The sequence below is a fragment of the Lissotriton vulgaris genome, chromosome 10 (assembly GCF_964263255.1).
Source record: "Lissotriton vulgaris chromosome 10, aLisVul1.2, whole genome shotgun sequence".
Classification (NCBI taxonomy): Eukaryota; Metazoa; Chordata; class Amphibia; order Caudata; family Salamandridae; genus Lissotriton; species Lissotriton vulgaris.
The window spans coordinates 37520272-37547957 of record NC_141698.1 but is presented as its reverse complement, the minus strand read 5'-3'; the positions used below and the strand labels follow the sequence as shown (position 1 = coordinate 37547957).

General features: G+C 46.7%; 1 protein-coding gene across 12 annotated transcripts in view; it reads right to left on the bottom strand.

Moving 5' to 3' along the window:
- The window catches only part of LOC147684447 (uncharacterized), a 1151265-nt gene that overhangs the window by 92846 nt on the left and 1030733 nt on the right, over nt 1–27686 (bottom strand). For all 12 annotated transcript variants that reach the window (XM_086940377.1, XM_086940386.1, XM_086940376.1 and 9 more), the window contains one exon: nt 7089–7178. In XM_086940377.1, the coding sequence (XP_086796503.1) occupies nt 7089–7178 (90 nt within the window). The remainder of the gene's footprint in view (nt 1–7088; nt 7179–27686) is intronic.

Sequence of the window (27686 nt, the reverse complement as noted above, 5' to 3'; positions counted from 1 at the left end):
CTCGACGCCTACCTCCATGTCCCGGTTCATCCGACTTCCCAGTCCTTCCTCAGGTTCTGCGTGGGAGGCTCCCACTATCAGTTCCAGGTACTTCCGTTTGGCTTATCGTCTGCCCCGAGAGTTTTTACTAAGATCCTGGCCCCCCTGGTGGGTATTCTGCACCGGGAGGGGATCAGGGTGTTTCCGTACCTGGACGATTGGCTAATTTCTGCCTCTTCTTTTTCCAAGGGGATGCTGCACGTCAGAAGGGTCTGCGAGGTCCTGTCCTCCCACGGCTTCCTGATCAACGAGCGGAAGTCTCATCTGTTGCCCGCTCAGGACTTGGCATTCATTGGGGGTCGTCTGGACATGGTGCTGGGGAAGGTGTTTTTGCCTCTAGGGCGCCGGGACACTTTGTGGCGGGATCTGGGGTCCCTGCTGGCTCAGGGGTCTGCTCCGGTTCGCCTTTGTTTACGTGTTCAGGGCCTAATGTCGGCGACCATCAATGTGCTCCCCTGGGCGCGCCTCCACCTCTATCCTTTGATCAACCATCTGCTGTCCTTCTGGGACCCCCGCTCAGAGGATTACGAGCTTCTAGTCCCGGTCTCCCCTCGGCTCCGGACGGAGTTGGGGTGGTGGTTGGTGGAGGCTCACCTCTCGGAGGGGCTTCCCTTCTTGGTATCCCCGTCCAGGGTGCTCACGACCGATGCCAGTCTCCTCGGCTGGGGGGCGACCTTGGGCGTGGAGTCGATTCAGGGTCGTTGGAATCCCCTTCAGTCTCGCTGCTCCTCGAACTATCGGGAGTTGAAGGCAGTCCTCCTGGCCTGCCGTCGTTTTGCTCCTTCACTGCAGGGTCACCTTGTCTTGGTGCGGACGGACAACCAGGTGGTGAGGTGCTATGTCAACCATCAGGGAGGGTGCAGGGTTCGCTCCCTCTGGTTGCTGACTCAGGAGTTGTGCTCATGGGCGGAGGCATCGGTCCTGTCGCTTCGAGCTGTCTATCTCCCGGGGTCCGACAATGTGGAGGCGGATCGACTGAGTCGGATCTTTCCTTCACTGCCTTGTCTCTCCCTGTCCCCGAGGGTGTTTCAACGCCTGGTGTCTCGTTTCGGTCTTCCTCTGGTAGATCTGTTTGCGGACGGGGACTCGGCCCTTCTGCCCAGATTCTGCTCTCTCCTCCCGGGTCCGGGGGTATGGCGAGTGGATGCCCTGTCGTTCGCTTGGCCTTCCGGTCTACTGTACGCTTTCCCCCCGTTCCCCCTGATCCCCCGGGTCCTCTGCAAGATTCGCTTGGACAGAGCCAGGGTGCTCCTGGTGGTGCCCGGCTGGGTCCGCCGCCCCTGGTATCCTCTCCTTTGCGATCTGGCGGTTCAGGCCTGCTGGCTGATCCCAGATCTGCCCTTTCCGTTGAGGGGCCCCCCGCTCCCGGAGTCGGTGTTGCGCCGGCTCCATCTGCAGGCCTGGCTCTTGAGCGGGTGACGCTGCTGGCTCGGGGGTGTTCTTCTGGGGTAGTGGATTTGCTGCAGGGCTCCCGCAGGTCTTCCACCTTGTCGTCCTATGCCCGGCACTGGGCTTCTTTCACGCGTTGGTGCGGTCTGCGGGGTACTGACCCCGCCACCGTTGTTCCCTTGCGGGTCTTGGATTTCCTGGCTGAGGGGTTTTCCTTGGGCTTGGCCCCTTCTTCCCTGAGGGCCCAGTGGGCGGCCTTACGGGCCTTCCGCAGTCCGGATTTCGACGGGCTGGATCCCCTGGTGGCTCGCTTGCTCCGGAGTTGTTTTCTCCGTCGCCCTCGGTCACTCTGCCTGTCCCCCCCCGTGGGATCTGCCTCTCGTGCTGCGGGCGCTTCAGGGTCCTCCTTTCGAACCCCTGGCCTCGGTGGCTTTGCGATTTCTCACCTTTAAGGTGGTTTTCCTGGTTGCCGTGGTGTCTGCTGGGCGGATGGGCGAGCTGGGGTCGTTCCTCCGCTCCCCACCCTTCTTGCGGGTGTTGCCGGACCGGTTGCTGCTCCGGCATGACCCACGGTTCTTACCCAAGGTTCCTTCCCTGGTGAACCGGGCTCGGGAGGTGTCTTTACCTTCTTTCCCCCCCGACATGGATCCTGCCTTAGCTTTGCTGGATGTCCGGCGGGCAGTGTTGGTTTACCTTGAACGCACATCTCCCCTTGCCCGGTGCGATAGCCTGTTCGTAACTTTCGGTCCGGTCCAATCTGGCCACAAGCCCTCTCTTTCCACCTTGAGTCGCTGGCTTAAACAGGCTATCATCCTTTCCTATGCTTCGCTGGGTTCGGGGGTTCCGGCGGGGGTCCAGGGGTGGTCCACGAGGAGTGTCGCTGTGTTCTGGGCCTCCTTCAAGGGTGTCTCCACGGAGGAGATTTGTCGGGCGGCGACGTGGTCATCCCCCCACATGTTCATGGAACACTATCGCATTGTCTTGGGTGGTTCTGTCCATGGGGACTTCGCGGGGGCCTTTCTCAGTGCGGGAGCGGTGGCTCCTTGAGGTGTGTTTCTGTTATGTCTAGATTCAGGTTTGCTGTAATTCCTGTTTGCTTTACTTTCTGCTGATTAAAACCTTATGTTGGTTTACCTGCATCACCGGGTGGTGTGGTTCTTCTGGTGGTCAATGAAGCCTTGTTGGCTTGGGTATTTGCTCACGTTGTAAATCATGTGGCGAGGAAGACTTACGAGGAGGTAATGCCCCGGTTACTTACCGGTAATCTTCATTACTCCGAGTATAGTCTTCCTCGCCACATGAGTTCCCTCCCCCCCTCCCTGTCTGGCTATCGGCTTCATTGTTTGCTTGGTAGATCAGGCTGTTGGTGGGGCCGGTCCGCCTCTTATAGAGGTCAGGTGGGACTGGTCGGCCATGTTGGGAGGGGGTGGGAGGTTTTTTCTTTTGCTTTGGAGGGTTCTGTTGTGGAGCTGAAGCTCACGTTGTAAATCATGTGGCGAGGAAGACTATACTCGGAGTAATGAAGATTACCGGTAAGTAACCGGGGCCTCACTTGCACAACACATTTTCACAATCAATTTGGTTCTTAGGCAGTGGTAGACAATGGGCTAGCAGATGCAATGGAAAGACATGTAGGTGAGAATAAGCTTCTCCTATTAGCTTAATCCCACAGCATTAAGAATTAATTGACAAACACTACCTTTCCATAGACCCCATTGGTAATTGCAGTTCTTCAACTTGGAACCATCTAACTGTTCTGCACCTCTTGCACATGAACCTTCCTTGAGTAAAGAGCATTATTTACTGTGTTATGCTACATTGGTTTGATTTTAAGACTGGTATATAACAACAAATATGTTTACGTTTTGTTTTTGTTGCTCTTAGTGATGTTTCAGGAGCAGATCAGACTTTGTGGGCAACTTTCTCGCTGAGTGCAATGGTGAAGAATGGGATCAAAGATGATAGCATATTGCTCTTCCCTAGTATCCCTTAAGCAAAGTACTACACATATGCCAGGAGCCGCAGGTGTGGGTGGCTCCAAGACTATGATGCAGGAATGGGACACATCTTGAGGGGTTGGGCAGAGCAATGGAACTTCTGTCAATTTGGCCTTCACTCTCACCCTCCTGCTTACAATGAGAAGAGATTTGGTGAAAAGCCAGTGAAGGGAAAGGAAGAAACAGACATGCCATGCTGGCATCACCAAAGTGTGGCGATTACGCCTAGTGGAGGGGTGAATTGCGATGAAGCGCTGTGGCGTTAACAATAGTTTACCCATTTTGGCAGCCAGTTTTTAAGGAGTAAATAGAAAGTATTACATATAATTAACAATAACAGAGAGCCTTCAATCTCTGGGAGACATGTTCTCCTTAGCCAGCAAGAGTTTCCACTAATGGTTTGAGCCGAATTGAGGGGTCACTTTCTAAGAGAAACCCAGGTTTTATTTGTGTGCACGATTTAACAGATGTGGTAGTAGCACTATGGAATCAATATGTAGGGCAGCTACCAATTTCCCTTTCTGTTTGTGCATCACATACCCGAACGGATGCCGGTAGAGGTGAGGTCTTCACCCACAGAAAGCTGGGTGAGTATATGATATAAGAAACTTTCTTGCTTTATTTATTTTTGTTCTCATGCCCCTGCGTAAATGTAGTAGGAGTGCTAAGAGAGGTATATCATTAAGAATACATAAGGCTTGGGTCCTAGACAGGAGCAGGATTAATAGACTCTTGTAGTGTTTAGAGTGTGTTTTGGGTTATGGGACAGGTTTATAGTTTAATGACGAGTAGTTTCGTAATTTCCCCCCCCCTTTTTTCTAGGTGAGAATTCGTAAGGACACATTGGGGCTCCAAGGTCCTGGTAGTAAGACTTTTTTGAATCTTTGATTACACTATCACAAATTTATTAATTATCACGGACCACTACTTGGTTCTTTGCAGTAGCATTCAATCCTATTAGGTCCTGACGAAAGCCGGATAGTAGATCCTCATGGCAGAAACATGTTGACCGTCCTACACCACACAACGGGGTAGCCATAAATTCATAACTACCCTGCGTGCTTGTTTTAACCATTGACACTGGAACAATCCCTATTAAACATATTTTTGCTCCATTGCTCAATTATTATAATTCACTTCTTTATTGCACTGCACCTCATCAGAACTACCTTTGAGAAACCTTTGGCTTGAGTACACCATTGGTATCCACCTCCGTACCATCAGCAGATGGTCAGGGCGATGGTTGGATCCTTTTACTAATCTCATGTGACGACACTCCACCATTAAGGGTGGCCTGATGAGAATTTTTCAAGCCTTGGCTATAACTCAAAAGGCAGAGCTGTATGACCTGTCTCGTTCTAGTTCCCACTCTGCGACACCACTTACTAGACCCTAGTGTCCCTCTTCTTGTTGTTTAGCGAGAGTGAGACATGGCCTTGAGTCTGGACACTCCTGATTCAGCCTACGCTGCTCGCTTTGACAGAGAGTTTGGTGAGTCGACGATAACTCCATTGCTACTGGTAGCAGAGCTGTACCTACTGGGTTACCACTGTTCAAAAGTGGGAAGGGGTACATTGGACTTGAGCAATATGCTTTCTTGGAACATATTTGGGTTTTTGTGATGGATTATGGCAGGTAACCGTTTATCAGATCTAAACAAATGTATAGCCTTCATGCTCGATGGATTTTGGCTAACTGAGTTGCCAGGCTCCCATTGCTTTACTGTTTCACAAGAAAAGCTCCTACTTTGGCGATTGGTGTGCAATCTCCTTCAGGGAGACCGTAATTGTGGCAACAATTGTGGTGACAAGCCACTGATACATTCCATTGAGATTTAGAAGCGGGTACCCCTTTCATGCCCTTTCAATCGCAGTGGGCACTTTGCAAGTGGGGAAGGCATCCTCCCATGGAAAAGACATGAGTATATTTTTAAGTGTAGCAGAGCTGAAAGGTAATATGGATTTCAGCGAACTATACTCTGAACCAACCGACCAGACGGCCCTGGTTGAAGAGCCTTTAAACAAGCCTATGTCTTGCCAATGTGTCTTGCCACAGAATCACAATATGGTTTTACTAATGTAACAAAAATGGAGAATGTATTAAAGACACAGTGGCAAGAGGTATACCATTCAAGAAATTATGAGAAACAATGAAGGTAGACGCTTTGACAGGTGTTGTTGTGAAGTTAGGGAAACAGGGAGGTTGACAGTAAACTAGAAGTTACTGTACATCTGGTTTCCCAACTAGGAGAGTTGCAGTGTGAGGTGTTCTCTTCTCTATGGCAGGTCAGAAAATCTGGTATTGAAGGTGCCCTTGACTAGAGAGTCAAATGATTTCTAATGCTGCCGAGTTTAGCCGGAGTGTTATCAAGAGCATCTGGAAAGGGGATCAGAGTGGCAGGAAATGACTGATATTATGATGTTTCAGGTGCAGGCCTTGTGTAAAATTACTACCACCTTCCCAAGCCTTTTCTTGCAGAATTATTTTTAGTCCACTACTGTTGCTGTGCGATCGAGCAGATAAAATAGGAGAAGCTTAAAACTCACCTCATTGTTTTTAACAGGTGTTTCTTGTGCTTTTTAAACACAGATCCACGTTTGAGGCTGTGTCTCGCCTGATATGTTTCCGATTCTAATATTTAGTCAGACGATTATATCAATAAAACAAGATACATCTTCACTTTGTCTGAGTTAAAGTAAGTTTCCTAGGACTCCAAAGACAAACGATGATGAACATAATAGAGCCATGAAAAGAAAATAGAAAATGTGTGGATTAATACTCACCATGCAGTGAGGCGGCTTGGTGTCGGGGTGCTCACAGTTCAAGGAAGCAGCCTGATCTCAGTATCTCAGTAGTACGGATCAGTACTCACTCTTTAACCCCTTCGATGCTGATGACGAGCTCAGCTCGTCATCACCCACGTAACCCATGTAACGCGGTATTTTAAAAATTGCCGCGCAGCCCAAAAATCGCCGCAGCAGCGATGCGGTTAATGAGGTGGCTTGGGCTCATGATAAATGTGTGGATTAGTACTCACTATGCAGTCGTAATACTCACTGTGTAAAGACGCAGCTTGATTTCAGGGTAATGTGTGGATAAGAACTAACTCTTCAACGAGGATCTTAATCTTAGGGTATGATTTGGATTAGTACTCACTCTTCAATGAGGCATCTTAACCGCAGGATGATGTGTGGATTAGTACTCACTCTGAAAGGAGGCGGCTTGGGCTCAGCGTAGTGTCTGGATTAGTACTCACTATGCAAGGAAGTATCTTGGATTCAGGGTACTCACTGTGCAAGCTAGCAGTCTGATCTCGGGGTAATGTGTGGATAAGGCACTCTTCAATAAGGCAGCTTGGCTCAAGAAAAACGTGTGGATCAGTATTTTTTCACAAAGCAGCTTACTTTCAAGCTAAAGTGTGGATTTAGCACTCATTCTGCAAAGTGGTGGCTTGGTCTCAGGGTAATGTGTGGATCGTTACTCTTCAATGGGGCTGCTTGGTGTCGGGGTAATGTGTGGATTAGTACAGCAGCTTGACCTCACGGCAACGCGTGGAACAAACGTTTTCCGTGGGACACCATGGTCTCAGTGTAACATGATAATTAGTACTCACTGTGCCTGGATGCAACTTGGTCTCAGTGTAATGTGGGGATTAGAACTCACTCTGCATGGAGGTGGCTTGGTCTCTCTCTTAATAAACGGCTTCATGTCCAGCATCCGCACATCAACTCTGTATCCAATCAGCAGTTTCCCCTGAAATATATTGAACAAAGCATGGAAACTCAATTATTCAGTAGAAGCAAAATCCCCAGAAGACAGCATTCAACTTACTCCAAAGCAGCAGGATTTATACTCCACTGCATTTTATTATGTTTTTATATATTCTTCTTGTAAAGTGCTACCACTTCAGGAACATAGTTTCTAAGGACTAAAAGGAGGAAAAATGGGCGAATCGATTTGCAACAGAAAAAGGCAGCCCAAGTGATGGAAGAATGCATCGGTATCTAGAGCAAATGCTTGTGGGAAAAACATAGTCCTCACTATTTCACATTATTTGCCGAAGCCCGTCTATAGGTGAAGGTAACCTGAGGCGTAGCCAGGCACTACATGTGTATGAGGCACAGAGCTTTGAGCTCAACCTTCCACCTGACCTGTAGCCACTGGAGAGATTTCAGTGCTGGTGAGATGTGGTCAGCTCTTTTGAGACCAACAATGGGGAGACCTGAATAGCTGTGCCCTTCTGGGAATTAGCGTTATTTTGGGCTGGAAACCTCCACAGCACCATCAATTTGACAGAAGGCATCTGCAAAGTCAGGGGTCACATGGTGTTGTGATGGTGTGATGAGACAGGCAGATGAAAGAGTTCTTTTACGCATTCTTGATATAAGGAGAGTCAAAAATCATTTGCAGATAAATCAGAAAGCCGGTCACAGCAAAGCACTCTGGGTTCCTCGGTGCTGACCAACATGATCTTCTTTTTAGCAGATGAATTTGAGGTTCATCCATGGATGGGCGCGGGTGGGGGGGGGGGGCGCTCCATCAGTGTAGGCCAATGACTCTGGTCCTTAAACATTCGAATGTAGGAAAGGGGGGAGTTGACTGACAGATGAAGCTCCTCACAGGGTTGAGGGGGATGGTTAGCTCTCTAACTCCACTCACTTCCAATCAAATGAGAAAGACGAAAGGATTTTGAGCTGAGGAGTTGCAAGGATAGCTGCGTAGAGTCCTGCGTAGGTAATCTCGGGAAGAAGAGGAAATGCCTTATTGGTAACAAGCACAATGAAAGATACAGATACAAAAGTTGGTAGAATTCTGATTAAGGACTAATAAGATGCAAAGGAAATCATTAACCCTTGTTAGCAATATTAAACTACTAAGTGTCACTATGCATAACCTTTTAAGTAAGGATAAGTCTAGGTTTTTTTTATATCCCAAAACTATCTCTAGATTTTTTGGGCATCATGAACAATAAAAAACCCTTGTCATATAATTTTAAAAGATATTACAGAGGAATTAATGCCAGAGTAGGGAGATTGCCAGGTAGTAGCAAGCATATCTTGACACAGAGCTGACCATGTCAAAATAGCTCTCATGGACTGTTCAAGAAAGTAACCTCCAGCTTCGGTCAGTATTTATATTATGCAAACATAACCCATGAAGCTGGAATGAAAATTCAGGTTTCAGGGTCCCACGTCACCAATTTAGTAATAGATGTTGATGCTCTAAATAATAAATCAAGAGGGCCGTTAGTGGAGACAGGATTATCCGGGTATCTCATAGACTTAGCCCAAGGTTATTTATAAACAGCACATGACAAGATTCATAAAGTTATAAGTTCGTGTGTTTATTACAAATGGAATTTGATTACAGACGACAGCAAAGAAGTCAATCAATCAGATCTAAAACCGAACAATCTAAAAGTCTGGCTCCTCTCCAAAAAGCAAGTTATTTTATAATGTTGAGAAAAAAAAGGCACACGCATTTCACACATGATATTAGGTGGAAGCAGTGTTGTAAACGTAATCGCCAATCAAACTCTTCGTTTTTAGGACATCCCTGCAACACCTACTCTCTGTTACAGTCTATTGCCTAGGGCAGTGAATAATGAATTGAGGATGCGAGCTCATGCTTTATGGAACATAGAAAACACCATAGCTTGTTTTGACTACAGTGCACAGTGGGGCTGAGCAGCCTTGAGAATTGTAAGAGAAAGACATCCTGCATGCTTACTACCAGAGGGAAGTAAACCTTACATTTCTATTAGAACGAAAGCCATAGCTAAGTTATTATTTTCTGAAATAAAGAAAGGCCCACATACGTGGAAAGCTCATAAAATAAACAGACACTATTTTCTACAGTCAATGTGAAGGATTTTCTGTACAGTAGGCTTCATTCTAGTCTTGCATTATTTTCGAATACATTTAAACTCTTTTACACTGACAATATAGATGTCACTAACTGGTGAACAATAGTATGGCAACATGTTATTAAAATGTATATGAATTGCTTTTTAAATGCATGCATAAAAATACTTTGAAGAATTTTAAAATTGCTTTTTTGCATGATGAAAAGATTTGTAAAACTAATTTTGAGCTGGGTAACAATACACATGCGTTAATTTTGATGTGTGAAATACTAAACAAATAGCTTCTTATGGAAACACCCTGATCTACTGTTGTGAAACTGAAAAGCTGAGAACAACACTACATTGTTTTAAGGGGCACTTTTAAACCATGCACAAATAACTAATCTTGGCAATAATTTCCTTCGCCTTACCTGGCCTGTATATGTTGGTTCGGCATGCTTTTTCCTAAATTGATCTTGATTGATTTATTTTGATATGATTAATTTTGTGATCTTAATTTTTCTTTTACTTAATGTTTGTAAGTCTCAGTTATTTTTTTTACTGGAAATCAAACTCTAATGCTAAGATTCCGTTTTTTATTTTATTTTTTAAATATTTTCTATATACTTTTTTCTTTTCTTAATTTTTTTGTTTTTACACTTTTACTGTATGACTTTACCTTTTAATTGTATCTTCCTGTTTTATCTTATTTTCCTTTACATTATTCCTGTATTTGTTTAAGATAACAATTCTGTTAAGTTATACCTTACCCTGACATTACTTTTAACATTTTCTATGCACTTCCCATTATTTCCTCCTTTATTTTTCCTACATCGATTTCAGTCCCCCACAATTTTTTTTCTTAAGGTAATTACATCTTCAAAAACGCCACTTAATGCGACTCTTAGAAAATGCAGAACAGTTGCAAGACTTCTGAGACAGGGACATATCAGTGCAATTAGAGCTGTGCGTATTGGCTCTTAGCTAGGAAGGTTTTCTGTAATAGAAATTAGCCATCTGGGCAGTCATGATTTCAATTACAATCTCTCTTTCTTGTTCCGGGTCCCTCCAGAACAAGAGAGTAAAAAAAAATATTCCTTTGCTTGGCGTTCAACCTTGTTTCACTCACTACAAATATTTACTGTGTTTGTTCAACACACATTGGAAAAACAATGTTTTTCTTAAAAATATTTCCTTAAATGTATCTTAAAATACCTCTTTTTGCTGTACATTATACTACAAAGAGTGTCATGTTTGAAGGTGCAAATCATAAAGCAAGGATTAAAATTGGAGAGCATAAAACACGATAGAAAAATACAAATGGAGCACAATAAAACCAAAACACATAAATCTGCATGTTATGATGTATTTTCAAAGGCAACATTTTCGATGGGAATTAATTATTCCTCTTGTTAAATGCTTATCACAGTGGTGTAAGTGAAAGGCCAGCAGGGCTGGAATAGAGCCATTTAGTGACATCCTGGTTCACATGAACATGAACTAGCCCGCATGTCAGATCAGTGATGTGTGTCCTCGCTAATGAGATGTGTATAACATGCACCTACAGGTTCGAATCATCAAAAGGCCAACTCAGCCTCCAACAGGACGGTGGCCGATAAAATTAGTGTATTTGGAAAGAAAGTACATTATCAAGGGAAAATAAACAACTGTGTCACTACATTGATCGATCAAAGATATACTAGAGATGAGCAAGCGAGGCACCTCTGGTTCCAACACAAAATACCACAGGAGCTATACGAGTGTTTTTCTATATTTATAGGAGTTATTCAGTGCTTCTTCATTATAAAAGATTTTTAAAAAACATTGTAGCTACTTATGATCAGATGTGGACAACACTTCAGAAGTTAATTTATTCAAAAAGGCCAGCAAAATCCAAACCCCGGCAGAAGCGCGCCACCTCTGGAAGACATGAATGAAAGATGAAAGTTTAAAGCATGGGCGGAGAATCCGTTCCGCTCGCGGATTTTGCGGATTTTCGGTAAATTCGCAATCCGCGAGATTTGCGAATTTCCCGCAAAATCCGCGAGCGGAACGGATTGGGTCAAAAGTTCAAACTGACTTTTTGTAACTATTTTAGAATGGCGCCGGCAAGCTGCCAGAGCCTCTAAAATAGTTACAAAAGTCAGCTTCAACAGGAAGCACTAATAGATAAAGTAAAGCAGGTGCTAGAGTTGAATCTCAAATTCAGTTACACAATCATTAATCACCCCAAACTTGGGGTGAATAATGACTGTGTAACTTAATTTGACCTTCAACTCAAGCACCTGCTTTACTTTATCTATTAGTGCTTCCTGTTGAAGCTGACTTATGGCTGAGGGCAGAAGGGTACAGAAACCAGTGGGGCAGAGGGCAAAAGGGCACAAACAAGAGTGGGGCAGAGGGCAGAAAGGCAAAAAAACAAGTGGTACAGAGGGCAGAAGGGCATAAAAAATGAGAGGGTGGCAGTGATGAACCAGGCAAAAAAAAAAACGTGAACACGCAAAGTGCCCCGCGAATACGCAAAGTTCCCCGTGAACACCCGCGAACACGCAAAATTCGCTCATGCTTAGAAAGTTTAACAGAACTCACTGCTGCTCCTAAAGAGACTCCTAAAGCTAGGAAACCATTGCTCTTGTACTACAGAGCTCGGTGTCGTGGGGTTGAGTGCCGTTAGTAACTGTTTTGTCCAAGACCTTTTGACTAGACTCAGTGAGAGCTTCTGACAGGGATAACATCACTGGTCCCCATCCATGTCCTGCTGCTGCTGCTCTCTGGTCCCAGCACAGCTCATCTAATATATCTCATTTCGGGCCACCATAAATCTGACCCTGTGGTGCTCCTGCCTTCATAGTACAGGCACCCACACTCCGCTGTTCCAATGAACCCCATTCCACATCTGCTGTACCTACTGAACTCTGCCAATGAACCTTAATCCTGAGATACAGGACCACTGTTATCAACTCTTGTACAGAAACCCCCAAAAAGCTGTGATGATGCTTCTCGGTCTGGCCTGCAAAACATACAGGTCCTCAAAAGTACCTCAATCATGACCAGCAAACCTTACTGCAACTTCTGGATCCAGACGATTGTTCCAGGGCATCTGAATCCTGTTCTGCAGGACCAATTATATTGATGCTGGAATCCAGAAAGTTCTGCAACTGCATCTCAATACTGGCTGCAGTACCAATGTCTTTTCATAGTTGGGACCTACCGATCTCTGTCAGTGCATCTCATGTATATACGTATGTAAGCATGTATGTGATACTTCTATGGTGCAAACCTAGCTGAAAAGAAGTGGAGCGCTTCACTGGTCAAAGATAAAGACACAGCCAACAAACGAATGTAGGGGTAGCTGATTTCTGGGAGTGAAAGTAACTGTTAAAACCTGGATGCATAGACGGAGGACAGTTGCCTTGTGGTTTCTTTTTGCACTTCTTTGTTTCCAGTCTGTTTGACTCGCAAGATGAATGAGGAGCCACGCAAACGGGAAAGATAGAGGGGCAAGTGAGAAGAACGAGAGCGAGGTACTGAAGGAATGAGGAGCGACACACATGCAAAGGGGGAAAGGTGGGTGGAACAAGCACAAGCACGTTCAACGAGAGAAAGTGTAAGGAGAAGTATGGAGCTATGAACAAACAGAAGAAAAGAAAGTGGAAAGGGCAGTAACAAGTTACACAGTGCAGACAATTCAGTCCTCCAGTTGTAAAAGAGGCCCTCATGAAACTTAATACAAACATAGCATTGGAGGTGGAAAATACACCATAACGGCTAATAGCATGAGCTACAAGGATAAAGTCCTCTTGGTTGACCCAAGATGTGATTGGCAAGTCAATGGCTGAAAGAGCCTGCTCAGAAAAGTCTAAGGTTAAAAAAGAGAAGGACCCAAAGCTCTTAGTATATCAAAGACAGTAGGTGTCTTTTGGCAGCCGCTGCACTATCAAACCCCAGACCTAAAAATTAACTATGTTTCAACACAGAGAAGTGATTCAAGGAAGGGAGAGAAATGTTAGACAAAATTATATTCTCGCAGCTTCTCTCCCTAAACCAGAAGAGCTAGCTGGAAACCACTGTAGCCCCCGAAAACCAGAAAACGTTTTAAGTGAAGAATTTGCACCTGTATCTAGAAAATGTAATTGCATTTGAGGAGACTGTCAGCCATTAGAGAAACACCCTCGAGTTCAGAAACACTTATGGGCATATTTACAAGCCCTGTCGCCACCACAAGGTCACTTTCAGTGACGTTGTGATGGCGATAGGGGCCTCGCCTTTTTTTACAAGGCAGTGTTAAGCTACTTAATGTGGCTTAACGCTGCTGTGTACATAAGGCACCCTTTCACTCTGTATTTAGCGTGAAAGGGGAAGGCAATGGGTGTTGTGGTGGGCGTTCCACCGCAAAACCCATTGATTTTGACGCTGCCCCTATTTACAATGGCACCGCAAACAGGAGGTAGTGCCAATATTAAGACCAGGGAAAACCTGGTCTTAAACAGGCGAAACGAGAAGAAATGTTTTATTTCTCCTCGTTTTTGCTATTGCTATTGCTAGAAACAGCAAATTGCCTATGATTGTTTATGAGCAGGAAAGTCCGCTTCCTGCACCTAAACTATCATTTAAAAAAAAATGCAGTTTTGAAACTTCTATGTGAGCTGCAAAACAGCATTTCAAGATTGTTTTTGTGCAGGAAGGTGGACCTTCCTGCACACAAAACAATCTTCCCCCAATGCAGACACTCTTTCACTATGGTGCAAGGGTGCCTGCTTTGGCGTTAATATTTACAACAAGGGGTGGTGAGGGACAGAGTCTCTGAATTAAGCAGAAAGCTCTCACCCAGTCAAGAGATCAGGGCTAGATCCAACACCGTTTTTTAGCTCACTGCACCATCCCAGTTTCAGAACCTGGCTGTATGCAAATTAGTCTGTTCCTGTCCCAGTGCATGATGGGAACAGGGCAAACCAAACTACAAAAGCCAATTCTTACACTGGGAAGGAAACAAGGTCCCGGGGACCGGTTTCTGGCATTACAGCCGTCTTCGGCCCGGTTTGCTTGAATCCTGATGGTGCAATGAGCAAGGGTCTCACATCTGAGAATACCCTTCCACGCTTAGGGTGGACAAAAATATTTACAACAAGGGGTGGTGAGGGACAGAGTCTCTGAATTAAGCAGAAAGCTCTCACCCAGTCAAGAGATCAGGGCTAGATCCAACACCGTTTTTTAGCTCACTGCACCATCCCAGTTTCAGAACCTGGCTGTATGCAAATTAGTCTGTTCCTGTCCCAGTGCATGATGGGAACAGGGCAAACCAAACTACAAAAGCCAATTCTTACACTGGGAAGGAAACAAGCTCCCGGGGACCGGTTTCTGGCATTACAGCCGTCTTCGGCCCGGTTTGCTTGAATCCTGATGGTGCAATGAGCAAGGGTCTCACATCTGAGAATACCCTTCCACGCTTAGGGTGGACAAAAATATTTACAACAAGGGGTGGTGAGGGACAGAGTCTCTGAATTAAGCAGAAAGCTCTCACCCAGTCAAGAGATCAGGGCTAGATCCAACACCGTTTTTTAGCTCACTGCACCATCCCAGTTTCAGAACCTGGCTGTATGCAAATTAGTCTGTTCCTGTCCCAGTGCATGATGGGAACAGGGCAAACCAAACTACAAAAGCCAATTCTTACACTGGGAAGGAAACAAGCTCCCGGGGACCGGTTTCAGGCATTACAGCCGTCTTCGGCCCGGTTTGCTTGAATCCTGATGGTGCAATGAGCAAGGGTCTCACATCTGAGAATACCCTTCCACGCTTAGGGTGGACAAAAATATTTACAACAAGGGGTGGTGAGGGACAGAGTCTCTGAATTAAGCAGAAAGCTCTCACCCAGTCAAGAGATCAGGACTAGATCCAACACCGTTTTTTAGCTCACTGCACCATCCCAGTTTCAGAACCTGGCTGTATGCAAATTAGTCTGTTCCTGTCCAAGTGCATGATGGGAACAGGGCAAACCAAACTACAAAAGCCAATTCTTACACTGGGAAGGAAACAAGCTCCCGGGGACCGGTTTCTGGCATTACAGCCGTCTTCGGCCCGGTTTGCTTGAATCCTGATGGTGCAATGAGCAAGGGTCTCACATCTGAGAATACCCTTCCACGCTTAGGGTGGACAAAAATATTTACAACAAGGGGTGGTGAGGGACAGAGTCTCTGAATTAAGCAGAAAGCTCTCACCCAGTCAAGAGATCAGGGCTAGATCCAACACCGTTTTTTAGCTCATAAATAACGGTGATGGATCAAGCCCTGATCTTTGGACTGGGTAAGAGTGGTCTGCTCAATTCAGACACTCTGTTCATCACCACCCCCTTTTCTAAATCGTTTTTGGCCACTATAGGTGTGGCAGGGTATACTCAGACATGAGTCCCTTTCTCACTGCTCCATCAGGATTCAAGCAAGCCGGGCCGAAGACGGCTGAAATGCCAGAAACCGGTCCCGGTAGCTTGTCTCCTTTCTGGTGAAGAATTGGCTTGGTAGTTTAGTCTGCCCTGTTCCCATGATGCACTGGGCCAGGGACAGACTGATTTGCATATAGCCAGGTTCTGAGCTGGGATGGGGCAGTGAGATAAATAACGGTGATGGATCAAGCCCTGATCTTTGGACTGGGTAAGAGTGGTCTGCTCAATTCAGACACTCTGTTCATCACCACCCCCTTTTCTAAATTGCTTTGGCGTTAGGCAGCTGAACGCAGCAGGTGCGCCCCATTCTTGTGAAAACGGCACATGCGTTAGCAAAGTTTGCATAATGCACGCTTCTCAATTCTGCTGCAAAAATGCCCCTTGGTATGTTCAGGTTTAGTAGCACCTAAATGCTGAATGAGACACCATCCTCCTCGTTTCCACTTTGGAAAATAAAGTCTTGTGGTTAGGGTCTATCTCACAGAACTGAAGACCTGACTTTATGGTTTCCCAACTTGACTAACTTAACACCTACCTGGACTGCCTTGTTGCGGTGCGCCACAGACTCTGGCTGGAGTTCCGAGGCTCTGAAATCAAATGACCTCAGAAAGATAGATACCCCAGCAATGTCTGCAAATAGGCTCTACCAGTGTAGGCTGTATGACATGACAACACTGGCAATTAGCACGCATGCCTTTACCATGCATTATTTTACAACGCATGCCTTTACCACGCAGGTAAGTATAAATAAGATAAGTGTTCTATATGTGCAGAGACCCCCAAACCCCCATTTCTTATTACCCTTACACCCTATGCCACTACCCACCCCAAAATACCCTTACAACCCTTTATCCTTTCCCAAAAATATAAACCCTAAAGACACACTTACCACCCAAGTCTCTTACCCAACCCTAAACCCTAAAATGACTTTCCCCACCAAATATACCTTCCCATCCCTAAACCCCCAAAACACCCTTACTATCCAATACCAATTCCTATCCCTAAACTCTTAAGTCAACCTTACCGCCCTACGCCCTATGCCCTTACCCACCCCTAAACCCTAGAAATTCCCTTACCACCCAATAGCCTTACTTACCCCTAAACCCTAAAAATACCCTTACCACCCAATTCCCTTCCCACCACAGAACCCTAAAAATACCCTTACCACCCAATTCCCTTACCCACACCTAAGCCCTAAAAATACCCTTGCCACCATATACCCCTACCCAGCCCTAAACTCTAAAATACATTTACCACTACCCATCTTTAAATTCCTACCCACCCCTAAACTTAACTCCTTAATTGTGTGTAAATACACACGAATAGATATACTTACTTTAAATAGACTTACAAGGCATGGTAAAAGGGTGCATGGTAAAGACGCATCCTTGATAAACATTTGCGTGGTAAAAGCTGCATGGTAAAGGCACTGCGTGTTAACTCTCACGTTGTAAAAGTTGTTTCCCAAGTGTGCTTTAAACACAGGGCTTTAAATGTGCTCAGAAAGGTGAAGTAACAGTACTTTACCATTCTGAGCACATTTAACGTTTTGGGTTATAACAAAATGAGGACTCTGCAACTTGATGTGTTAGCCTGGGAAGAGCACATCCTGAAGTCTCACAAGCCTCGAAGAGCATTTCCTGAAATCACACCTGCCTGGAAAAGAGCACTTCCTGCTATCACACCTGCCTGGAAAAGAGCACTTCCTGCTATCACACCTGCCTGGAAAAGAGCACTTCTTGATATCACATCTGCCTGGAACAAAGAGCACTTCTTGATGCCTGGAAAAGAACACTTCCTGATATCACACCTGCCTGGAAAAAAAGAGCACTTCTTGATAACACACCTGCCTGGAAAAAAGAGCACTTCTTGATTATCACACCTGCCTGGAAAAAAAGAGCACTTCTTGATAACACACCTGCCTGGAAAAGAGCACTTCCTGATATCACACCTTCCTGGAAAAGAGCACTTCTTGATATCACACCTGCCTGGAAAAAAGAGCACTTCTTGATAACACACCTGCCTGGAAAAGAGCACTTCCTGATATCACACCTGCCTGGAAAAAAGCACTTCCTGATATGACACCTGCCTGGAAAATAGCACTTCTTGATATCACACCTGCCTGGAAAAAGAGCACTTCTTGATAACACACCTGCCTGGAAAAGAGCACTTTCTGATATCACACCTGCCTGGAAAAGAGCACTTCCTGATATCACACCTGCCTGGAAAAGAGCACTTCTTGATAACACACCTGCCTGGAAAAGAGCACTTCCTGATATCACACCAGCCTGGAAAAGATCACTTCTTGATAACACACCTGCCTGGAAAAGAGCACTTCCTGATATCACACCTGCCTGGAAAAGAGCACTTCTTGATAACACACCTGCCTGGAAAAGAGCACTTCCTGATATCACACCTGCCTGGAAAAGAGCACTTCCTGTCATCACACCTGCCTGGATGGGGGCACATCCTGAATTCACACCTGCCTGGATAATAAAGGAAAGAGAACATCCTGAGAGCTCTCCGAAGCTCCTACTGAAGATGGAAAGGTACAGAAGAGGGAAGGCCCCGCACAGCTGGGAACACTGAACTATGGGGCGGAGACTCTCGGAAAGAGCTCTCAAAATAATAAGTGCTTCTGTTAGACACAGCTCAGAGCCGCGCGCGCAGTTTCAAAAAGTGACTTCTCCCTGTCAGTGTCACTTTGTCGGAAACAGCACAGATGTCTGGAAGCAGGCTTTTATTCGCGTTTACAAATATTCATGTTTTCATCAAACTCCCACCACGAAAACTTTACTGGCCCTCGCTTTATCTTTTAAATAACGTTTTTCAAATGAAGTTTCAAGACTCTTACCTGCTGACCTGGACTTCCTCTTGCGAAAGCCCTCACAAGTCACAACGGCAGGAAATGTTACTTTCGATTCCGCTTTAAACTGTGTGGAAGGACACGCCCAGCAGCGAAGCAATGACAGACACTTCAAACAGAAGTCTGTTATTTTTTAAAATCTCAGAAACGTCCATCACAGATTCCTGGCCGGAGCCCCCTGCCGTGCAGCGGCCTTGGGTCTCATCAGAGTTGGCAGAGGAGCCGCTCTCTGAAATCCAGAAGCCGCAGGAACGCCGTGTCGGGTTTTAGAGCTGTCCCTGGGGCATGGTTTTGAAATCTGAACACGGGGCACCTTTTGGACATTCCTGGGGGGATGGGGAGCTATTCTCCCCAATTGCACTACTCACCCACAATGCAATATATACTGCAAAATGTAACCATGCCCCACTGTAACACTAGCTGAAGTTCTAGCACAGCCACTTCTTGGAACCTAGTGCAATCACACCCCAAGTTTAGGATACTGTTGTATTCAAAGATAGGCACTTGTAGGCAAGTATTCAGTTAGCCAGTAATGTAGATTATAAGAAGAAGGTTTAATGAGTAAGGTAAGACTTAGCTACTGGTAAGAAGTAAGAAAGTAAATAGCCCCACCAGGAGCAGCATCCATGCTGCTCGGTCCAAGTGGCATCCATCCACACCTGGCACTCACCAGCCGTCCATGACAGGGCACTCACACTGGCTGAGCAGCAGGGAGCTGGTAACTAAGGGCAGGATGCATAGCAACAACTCAAGTCACAAAACATCTCCTCTCCTTAGGGAAACAATAACAAATATCAAACCAGGTAAAATGGTAATACACATCAAACTTTAATATAAGGACAACAGCTGGAAGTAAAAATGCAAACTAACAAATCAATAGTCAAGGTAAATACACTTTAAGTAACAGATAATTCAGTACATTTGCATTTCACTTTCATTAAGTTTTTATTAAACTTTAATAAAAATAGTCAAAGAAAACTTGATTTCGGAACTATTGTTACAGACCATAAACGTGCATACAATATATATATAAAGGACATTCAATTAAAACAACATTAAATTGCAATCATCCTGCGCCAAATACAGTTAAATGGAGTCGAAAAACAACATTCTTTCTCTCCAAAGGGAGTGAACAATAAAACAGCACGTCAGATATCAATTGATGTTTAAAAACACACCCCAAGTATATACAGAACATCACAGTCTTAGCACAAACTTTATCCTGATACAGACTGCATTACAAATATATAACGCAACGCTAAAGCAGGTAATTGGTGAATCCAAAGCACACAAAAAACACGCATGTTAGTTATATGGTCCCTAATATTGTGCGCAATAAGTAAGGGTGGTAAAAATATAACATATCAATAACTAAAAATGACTAAAGATGGAAATAAATGATCAAATATTCCAATATCATCAGATACATTAATAATGACATCATATAATCCTCTGCAGGATTTAGGGAACAAATAACACCCCTAAAACCTTCGGATCACACTAACCCCCTTCCGCAACACATTAGAACATTGATGTGCACCATTCACATCACTGGGGTGCAACTTTCGTATCACTGGGGTGCAAAACCCACACTCTGGCCCTTCTGCAACACGCTAGGTGGCACATTCTGGGGCGCAACACACAGCGCCTACTCTTCTACCCAACCTCTTTGAATAAACACTACACAACACCAGGGTACACAAACCTCCGCCAACATACATAACTCTACAACATAACACCAGGGTACACCTTCCCAAGTTAGAGTTCACAACTCTACAATGTTACACCAGGGTACACAACCCCATACTAGGGTACACAACTCTACAACATACACCAGGGTACACAAACCAATGCTTGAATACGGAATTCTACAACGTAACACTAGGGTACACTGCCCAACGCTAGAGTACACAACTCTACAACATACACCAGGGTACACAAACCAATGCTTGAATACGGAATTCTACAACGTAACACTAGGGTACACTGCCCAACGCTAGAGTACACAACTCTACAACATAACTCAAAGGGTACACAACCCGTTGCTAGAGTACACAACTCTACAACATAACATCAGCGTACACGACCCCAACCTAGAGTACATGACCCTACAGCGCAAAACTAGGTTACACAATCCTAAAACTTACCTTAACACTTCGCAACACTAGGGCACACGACCTCATAGAGCAACACTAGAATACACAGCCCCACACTGCAACACTAGGGTACACAACCCTTAACACTCAACACCATACGGCATCAGGGAAGAGGTGTGGCGCCGCGGCCAAGGCGACTGATGCAGGACGCTGGGGATCACGGTTCCGGCAGCAGGGGTCTGCCCAGCATCATGCGACTCTGGGCAATAGCTCTCTTAATCTTCCCAACGGCCCCCAGCACCAAGAGACCCCTTCAGGGGTGATTAGAGCACTATACAAGTACTGGATTTAATTTAATTTTAATCACACATGCCACACACCTTACATGACCAGGGGTAAAAGACTATAGACTCCAACTCCAGCATGTCATAATAAACCTACACAGTATGCAAAACAAGAATAGCATCTGAATGTGGAAAATCCAGAACAGTATTGAAAATACACTTAAGCAGGAAATTCAGCATGGCATAAATAAAAACACAGTTAGGCAGCAAATTTATAATGGCACTCAGTCATATGGTGGCAAGGCATTATAAACGACCTTAAGATGCCACAGGACTATAACCAGCAATAACATTTAAAATCTTGAGCTGAGTAATGCCTTTAAAAAATCTATTTACAATAGGGGGCTTGAATAAAGAAGGCAGGTCTCGTAGCCAAAGGAAAGCAGAAATAGCTGCATGGTAGACTTAAAGAGTGCCCAGGAGAGAAGAAAGTACATACAGAAGGACCTCTGAAAGAGGGGCAGAAAGGGGATCGACAGCCTTTGCTGTGCACCATTTATTTATTTATTTGAGGTTTTATATAGCGCAAACATGACCCGTTAGGGTATCAGAGCGCTTTACAGGGATAAACACGTTATGTACAGGAAAAGAAAAGTCAAAATACAAGGAAGGGGGTTAGGGAATTGACTACAGTAGGACAAAGCCAGAGTTATGTACAATAAACATTACAGTACCAAATCAGCGAGCGGCATGTCATCGATAAAAAGAGGAAACCAGCAAATGTATATAAGTGATAGTAAAAGGAAAAGAGAACCAGCACATGCCACAGACTTGTTCCATCTACAGGCATATATCGTTTTAGTGGAGGGACACCTGGCTGCCAAGATGGCATTACAGACTTCGGGTAAAAGGTCAAAAGCTGTCAACTGTTGTCGCTTAATCTCCACGCAAGGAGGTGGAGGCTAGGCATCCCTTGCTGCTGCGACATAAGATCCTCCCGAAGGGGCAGTCTGATCAGAGGATCGATGCTCATGCTCAGGAGCTCGGGGTATCAGCCTCTTTATGCCCAGTCTGGAGCCACAATAATAACTTGGGCCTAGTCGCGCTTGATCTTCTTTAGCACTCGGGCAGAAGTGGTACAGGCAGAAAGGTGTACAGGAGGCCGCACACCACTCGCTACAAAAAGCGGCGCCGAGTGAGAGCCATCTTGGAAACTCCAATGCGCAGAACTTCTCTTTGGTGGCGAACAGATTTAACCAAGGCTCTCCCCACTGCTGACTTTGCATTACCTCAGAGTGAAGACGCCATTCGTGATCTGCCAGGCACCGACAGCTGAGTTCGTCTGCCCTGGCGTTCAGAGAACCTGCCAGGTGTTCAACCACCAGTGTCATGCCCTCATGTTCCAGCCATGTCCGGAGGTGAAGAGCCTCTTGACATAGGGTCCACGACCCCAACCAGCCCTGTTTGTTTCAGTACCACATGGTGGTGGTATTGTCTGTGAACACCAGCACCACCTTCCCTTTGAGAGAGGGAAGGAATGCTTTAGTGCCAGGCGGATCGGCCGGAGCTCCAACAGGTTGATATGGAGCTAGGACTCCGCCGGAGACCAGACGCCTCTGATCTCTGCCTCTCCCAGATGGCCACCCCATCCCAGAAGTGACACATCTGTCACTACTGTGAGGTCTGGTTGGGGGTTGGAGGAAGGGAGAGGGATCTGCCTCTGACATAAGCTTGGTTCGTTAACCACCACTGCAGTTGTCGTGCAGTTCCCTCTGAGATTTGGACGTAGTCTGAAACATTCTCTTGATCCTGCATCCATTGGAGCTTCAGGTTCCTCTGTAGAGCCCGCATATGCCATCTGGTATGATCCACAAGCAGGATGCAGGAGGCCATGAGGCCCAGCAGCCTCAGGGTCATTCTCACCGAAATCCGGGATAGAGGCTGAAACATCGGTATCATAGCCCAAAAATACCGGACTCCCTGTTCGCGAGGATAGGCCCGAAACTGTACTGTGTCCAGAACAGCTCAGATGAAAGGGAGCGACTGATAGGGAGTCAGGTGTGACTTCTGCACGTTGATAGGGAACCCCAGCGAATGCAGGAGGTCCGTCGTAGTCTGGAGGTGGGAGACGACAGCCTAGGGCAAGCCCGCCTTCAACAGCCAGTGTCGAGATAGGGGAAGACTGGAACCCCTGCTCTGCGCAGATGAGCTGCGATCACCGCATCACCTTTGTGAACAACCGAGGGGCACTGGTAAGGCCAAAGGGGAGCACTGTGAACTGAAAATGCTTGTGACCTACCATGACCCCTAGGTAGCGTCCGTGGGCTGGCAGGACGGGGATCTGGAAATAGGCGTCCTGCAAGTCCAGCGCCACCATTCAGTCTCCAGGGTCGACGGCAGACTGGACCTCAGCCAACATGAGCATGTTGAACTTCTCCTTTCGGAAGAAGCGGTTGAGGGCCCTGAGGTCTAGGATGGGATGCAGGCCTTTGTCCTTCTTGGGCACCAGAAAGTACCGGGAACAGCAACCACAACCTACTTCTGGCGCAGGGACCCTCTCGATCGCTCCCTTGGCCAAGAGAGCTGAGACTTCCTGGCAGAGAAGCACCAAATGATCCTCCGACATGCGATCGAAAGACAGTGGCATGGAGGGAGGGGTAGTCTCCAAGGGGAGGGGGTCGCCACTTTGGACTATTTGCAAAACCCACCTGTCCAACGTGATGGATTGCCAGTGGGAGAGGTGATGGTGAATTGTGCCGCCCACTGGCTGTTGATGGGACTGAAAGGTCGCACTAGAAAGGACTGGAGGCTGCAGCGAGGGGTTGGACTGTCCCACCCGCTGGCTCCCAGACCCCCAAGGTAGCTGGATCCCACGTATGCGGCCACGCAGAGGCTGGGCAGCTTGCGTGTACCGGTGGCCAGGCTGGGCTGGGCTGGGCTGGACATGGCTGGGCGCCCCTTTCGTAGCCACAAAAGGGATGAAAAGAAGACTATAGTGGTTGGGAAAGCGCAATGAGGCCCAAGGATCTGGCCCTAGAGCTTGAATCTTTAAATCGCTCCAGCACAGTGTCTGCTTTGTCGCCAAAAAGACGATGGCCATCACATGGCATGTACATCAAGGTAGAGTGGACATCCACCGAAAAGCCAGATGTCCTCAACCAGGTGTAGCGTTGAAGGGCTACCGACGTGGCCTAGTGAGTCGGTGGTATCCAGTGCACACCTTATTGTGAATTTTGCTACGTCTCTCCCATCTGCCACTGCCTGGGAGAGAACGGCCCAGGCCTCCTCCGGGCACTGAGGCAGCACTTGCGCAACCAAGTCTCAGATGGTGTGGGAGTATCTGCCCAAGAGGCACACGGTATTCACAGACTGCAGTGCTAAGCTGGAGGAAGAGAACATTTGCTTCCCAAAGTGATCCATCTTCTTGGATTCCCTATCTGGGGGAGCAGAGGGAAATGTGACCTTGGACAAAGAGGCTTGGACTACCAAGCTTTCGGGATGGGTGTTGGGTGAGGAAAACTGGGTCGCCAGAGGCCCGGTGATGGCCACGGGCAATTGTCCTCTCCACAGGAGCCCCTGTGCTGGGCTTGGAGCAGCTGTCCAGAAGGATGTCAGTAAGGCTTCAATTGAAGGGTAATAGGGATTCAGAAGTGGATGCCAAATAAGCTCAAGGCCCAAGACCTGGGCCACCATTCGTACCACCACAGTGTATGACACTCCCTCCTCAGCCGGACCACTGGTGTCACCCAGGTCCTCTCTCCAGTCCAGCTCTTCTAGCTGGTCTGCTAAAGGGTCCAGCAACCCCTTGCAGTCCTCATCACCACCTTCTAGGCTGTAGGGAACACCAAGGAAGAACAGGGGAACAAAAGTACCCTCCAGCATCAGATCTGACATCAACTGATGTTGGTGGGCTCCCGGTCCATCTCGAGGGGGGGGGGGATGGGGACGATGTAGGCCTGGCGGCATCGCTGGCACTGAGGCATCGTCACCGGGATCGTCGCCGGGTAAGATCAACTGGTGTCGATCAGGATCAAGGCCTGAATCTGCAGGGGCCCTCCGGCGCCAGGGCCGCAGCCACCGGCATTGAAGGCCTAGGACCCACCGGCATTGAAGGCCTAGGACCCCCAACCGGCTCCGCAGGGCCAGGAGGCGCACCGGCGGAGTCAGGCTGCCCAAAGACGAGGTGGAGGGCCTCGTAGAACTTGCGAAGTTGGGCAGGGGACACTCTGACTCCCAGAAAAGGGGGAAGGCGCGGAGTTGTCCCTGAAGGAGGCACCGGAGGCGGAGCCTTAGAGCGACAATGCTCCGGGTCGAGTGTCGCTTCAGCCGACTGACGGGGAGGAGGCAGAGAGTACCAGTACTTCTTCGCCTTCTTTTTGTGCTTCGACTTACCCAAAGACCTCGAAGACTTAGAGTGTGATAAGGTGTGGTGGCTCTGCGAGCTGCCTCAAGACCTTCCTCTCAAACGAGATTGGGAGCGACGTGAAGCCGACCGCCGGGCCTACAAGAGCTTTTGGGACTGCTCCCGCAAAGACTTTGGATTCATGGCCCGGCAGTTGGCGTACAACTTCGGATCGTGGTCGTGCTCCAGACACACCAGACACACGAGGTGTGGGTCCATCACAGACATCAACTTGTGACAGGTGTTGCAAGGCTTGAGCCCGGTCGGCGTTGGGACATCCCTCGCACACCAGGAGTCGAAGACTCGAAAAAGAAGTCGATAAAACGTCGAAAAAGTTTAGTCAAAAAGTGACTAAGGGGAGCTCTCTCCGGATCTGCGCTAGGCTGGCGCAGAAAAAGCAAGAACAAACGTCAGAGCGCAGGGGCAGCATCTAAGTAGGCACCACAATGTCATCCCAGCGACCACAACGCCGACGACAGATGGATGCATAGCAACAACTTAAGTCACAACAAATATTCACTATAGTCCTGCTTTACAAGGTCACAGACAATGTGGAAATAATTCTGACATGACCAGTCAGGGACTATGTAGCCAACGCCAAGCTCTATCTCTCTTTATGAGAAAAGGTCTTCATTTTCAACAATAGATGAAGGAGCTGCTAAAAGTTTAAATGTGCACAGAACACCATGCGCACTCTTTGGTACTATTTTAGAATCAAGTGAATGGTTTAGAATCAATGCTTCATAGTGTCAATGCGGTACAGAAGAGCAATATGCCTGCATAGGTGCAGGAGACAGTGAGTTTCTGGGATGGGCGGTGACAGCTATTCAGCAGGCAGCTGATAATTACCATGAACACTGACATCACAGAAAGTGACATCACAGGGTGTTGTTACAAATACCCACAAGAACATTGACTGCTGTAACCCCAAGTTAAATACAAAGGCCCAAATATTTCTGAATTAGATACATCTTATATACACTTTTACAGAACAATTACAATTAATTCCATTTACCCCCAAAAGAAACATCACTTCTGCAAGCAACAGTTTACTTTTCAGGGTGCATGGTGGAGTTGTGCATTTCACTCGAATGCCATGGCACCCAGGTAGTGTCTAAGTACTATTATGTAAAAATACAGCACCTGCACAAACATCTGTAAATATACCTATCTTTAGGTTATTGATCCCCGTTACAAATTGGATAAATGGTTGACTGTGGTGTGAGCCCACAATCCTAGTCAGGGCAAGGCAAAAGCAAACCCCAAATTTACCTGTGCTCAACCCCCTGGTATCTTGGCACAGAGCAGTCAGTCTTAACTTAGAGGCAATGTGTAAAGTATTTGTGCAACACTTTATACAGTGAATTGTGTACACACCATACAAAAAAATCTCCTATCATATTCGAAAAATAGGGCTAAATGTAATAAATAATATAAGACCACGGCGAAAATCCAATCAGTAGAACCAGAGTTATAATTCTTAAAGAATAAACTGCAATACAGCGCCTAAAAGCATAATGCGCCAACCACGGCTAGGCTATCTGGTCATGCTGGACCAGGTCAAAGTCAGAAGATCAAGCCGAATGCTATGGAGCACGAGACGGATACAGTCCCAGATTAGTCCCACTGAAGGTTTACCTTCTCAAATTGTGCCAAGAGTCCCTTTTACGTTAGAGGGAATTGCGAGGAGCAAGAAGAGAACCGTGGGTGCCAGTTGGCGTGACACAAGGAGCAGGGTAGGCATCATGGATGGGCGGGCCGAAGCTTCACGTTGGCAGTCCTCAGTGGGCTGTCGATGCTGTGAGGAGATGGGCTGGGGGCAGATTGCGCTGATGTTTATTGCAAGCATGCAGTTCTAGTGCAAAAGGGCTGGTTCATGGTCACAAAGAACCAAAAAGCTTGATTTCAAGAGCTCCAGAGCCACACCAAGGGGCCAGGACCTAAGAGGCACTACTTGGAGGTTGAAAACTCACTGAAAACAGGTCCAGGAGCTATCGGAGAGCCTTTAATGTCCCCGAGGCCAGATCAGAAGGCCAGCAGACTAGCCCTTTGGGTCACTCTGGGGTTCTTGATTAAAGAAGAACTGGCGGTCTAGTTCTTATTCCCTAGGCAAGAGGGCAGCAGGCACCAGGCCAGCACAGCAGGGCAGCATTTCCTTCAGAGCAGCAGTACAGCAGAGTGGCAGTCGTTGTAGCACCACAGCAGTCCTTCTTCCTGGCAGAATAACATGCAGAATAAAACAGGTCCAGAAGCGTACTGAAGTTAGTGTCTGAGTTACCTTTTTATACCATGGTGCCATGGTTTTGGCCTGTGGGAGAAGCTTCTAGGCAGT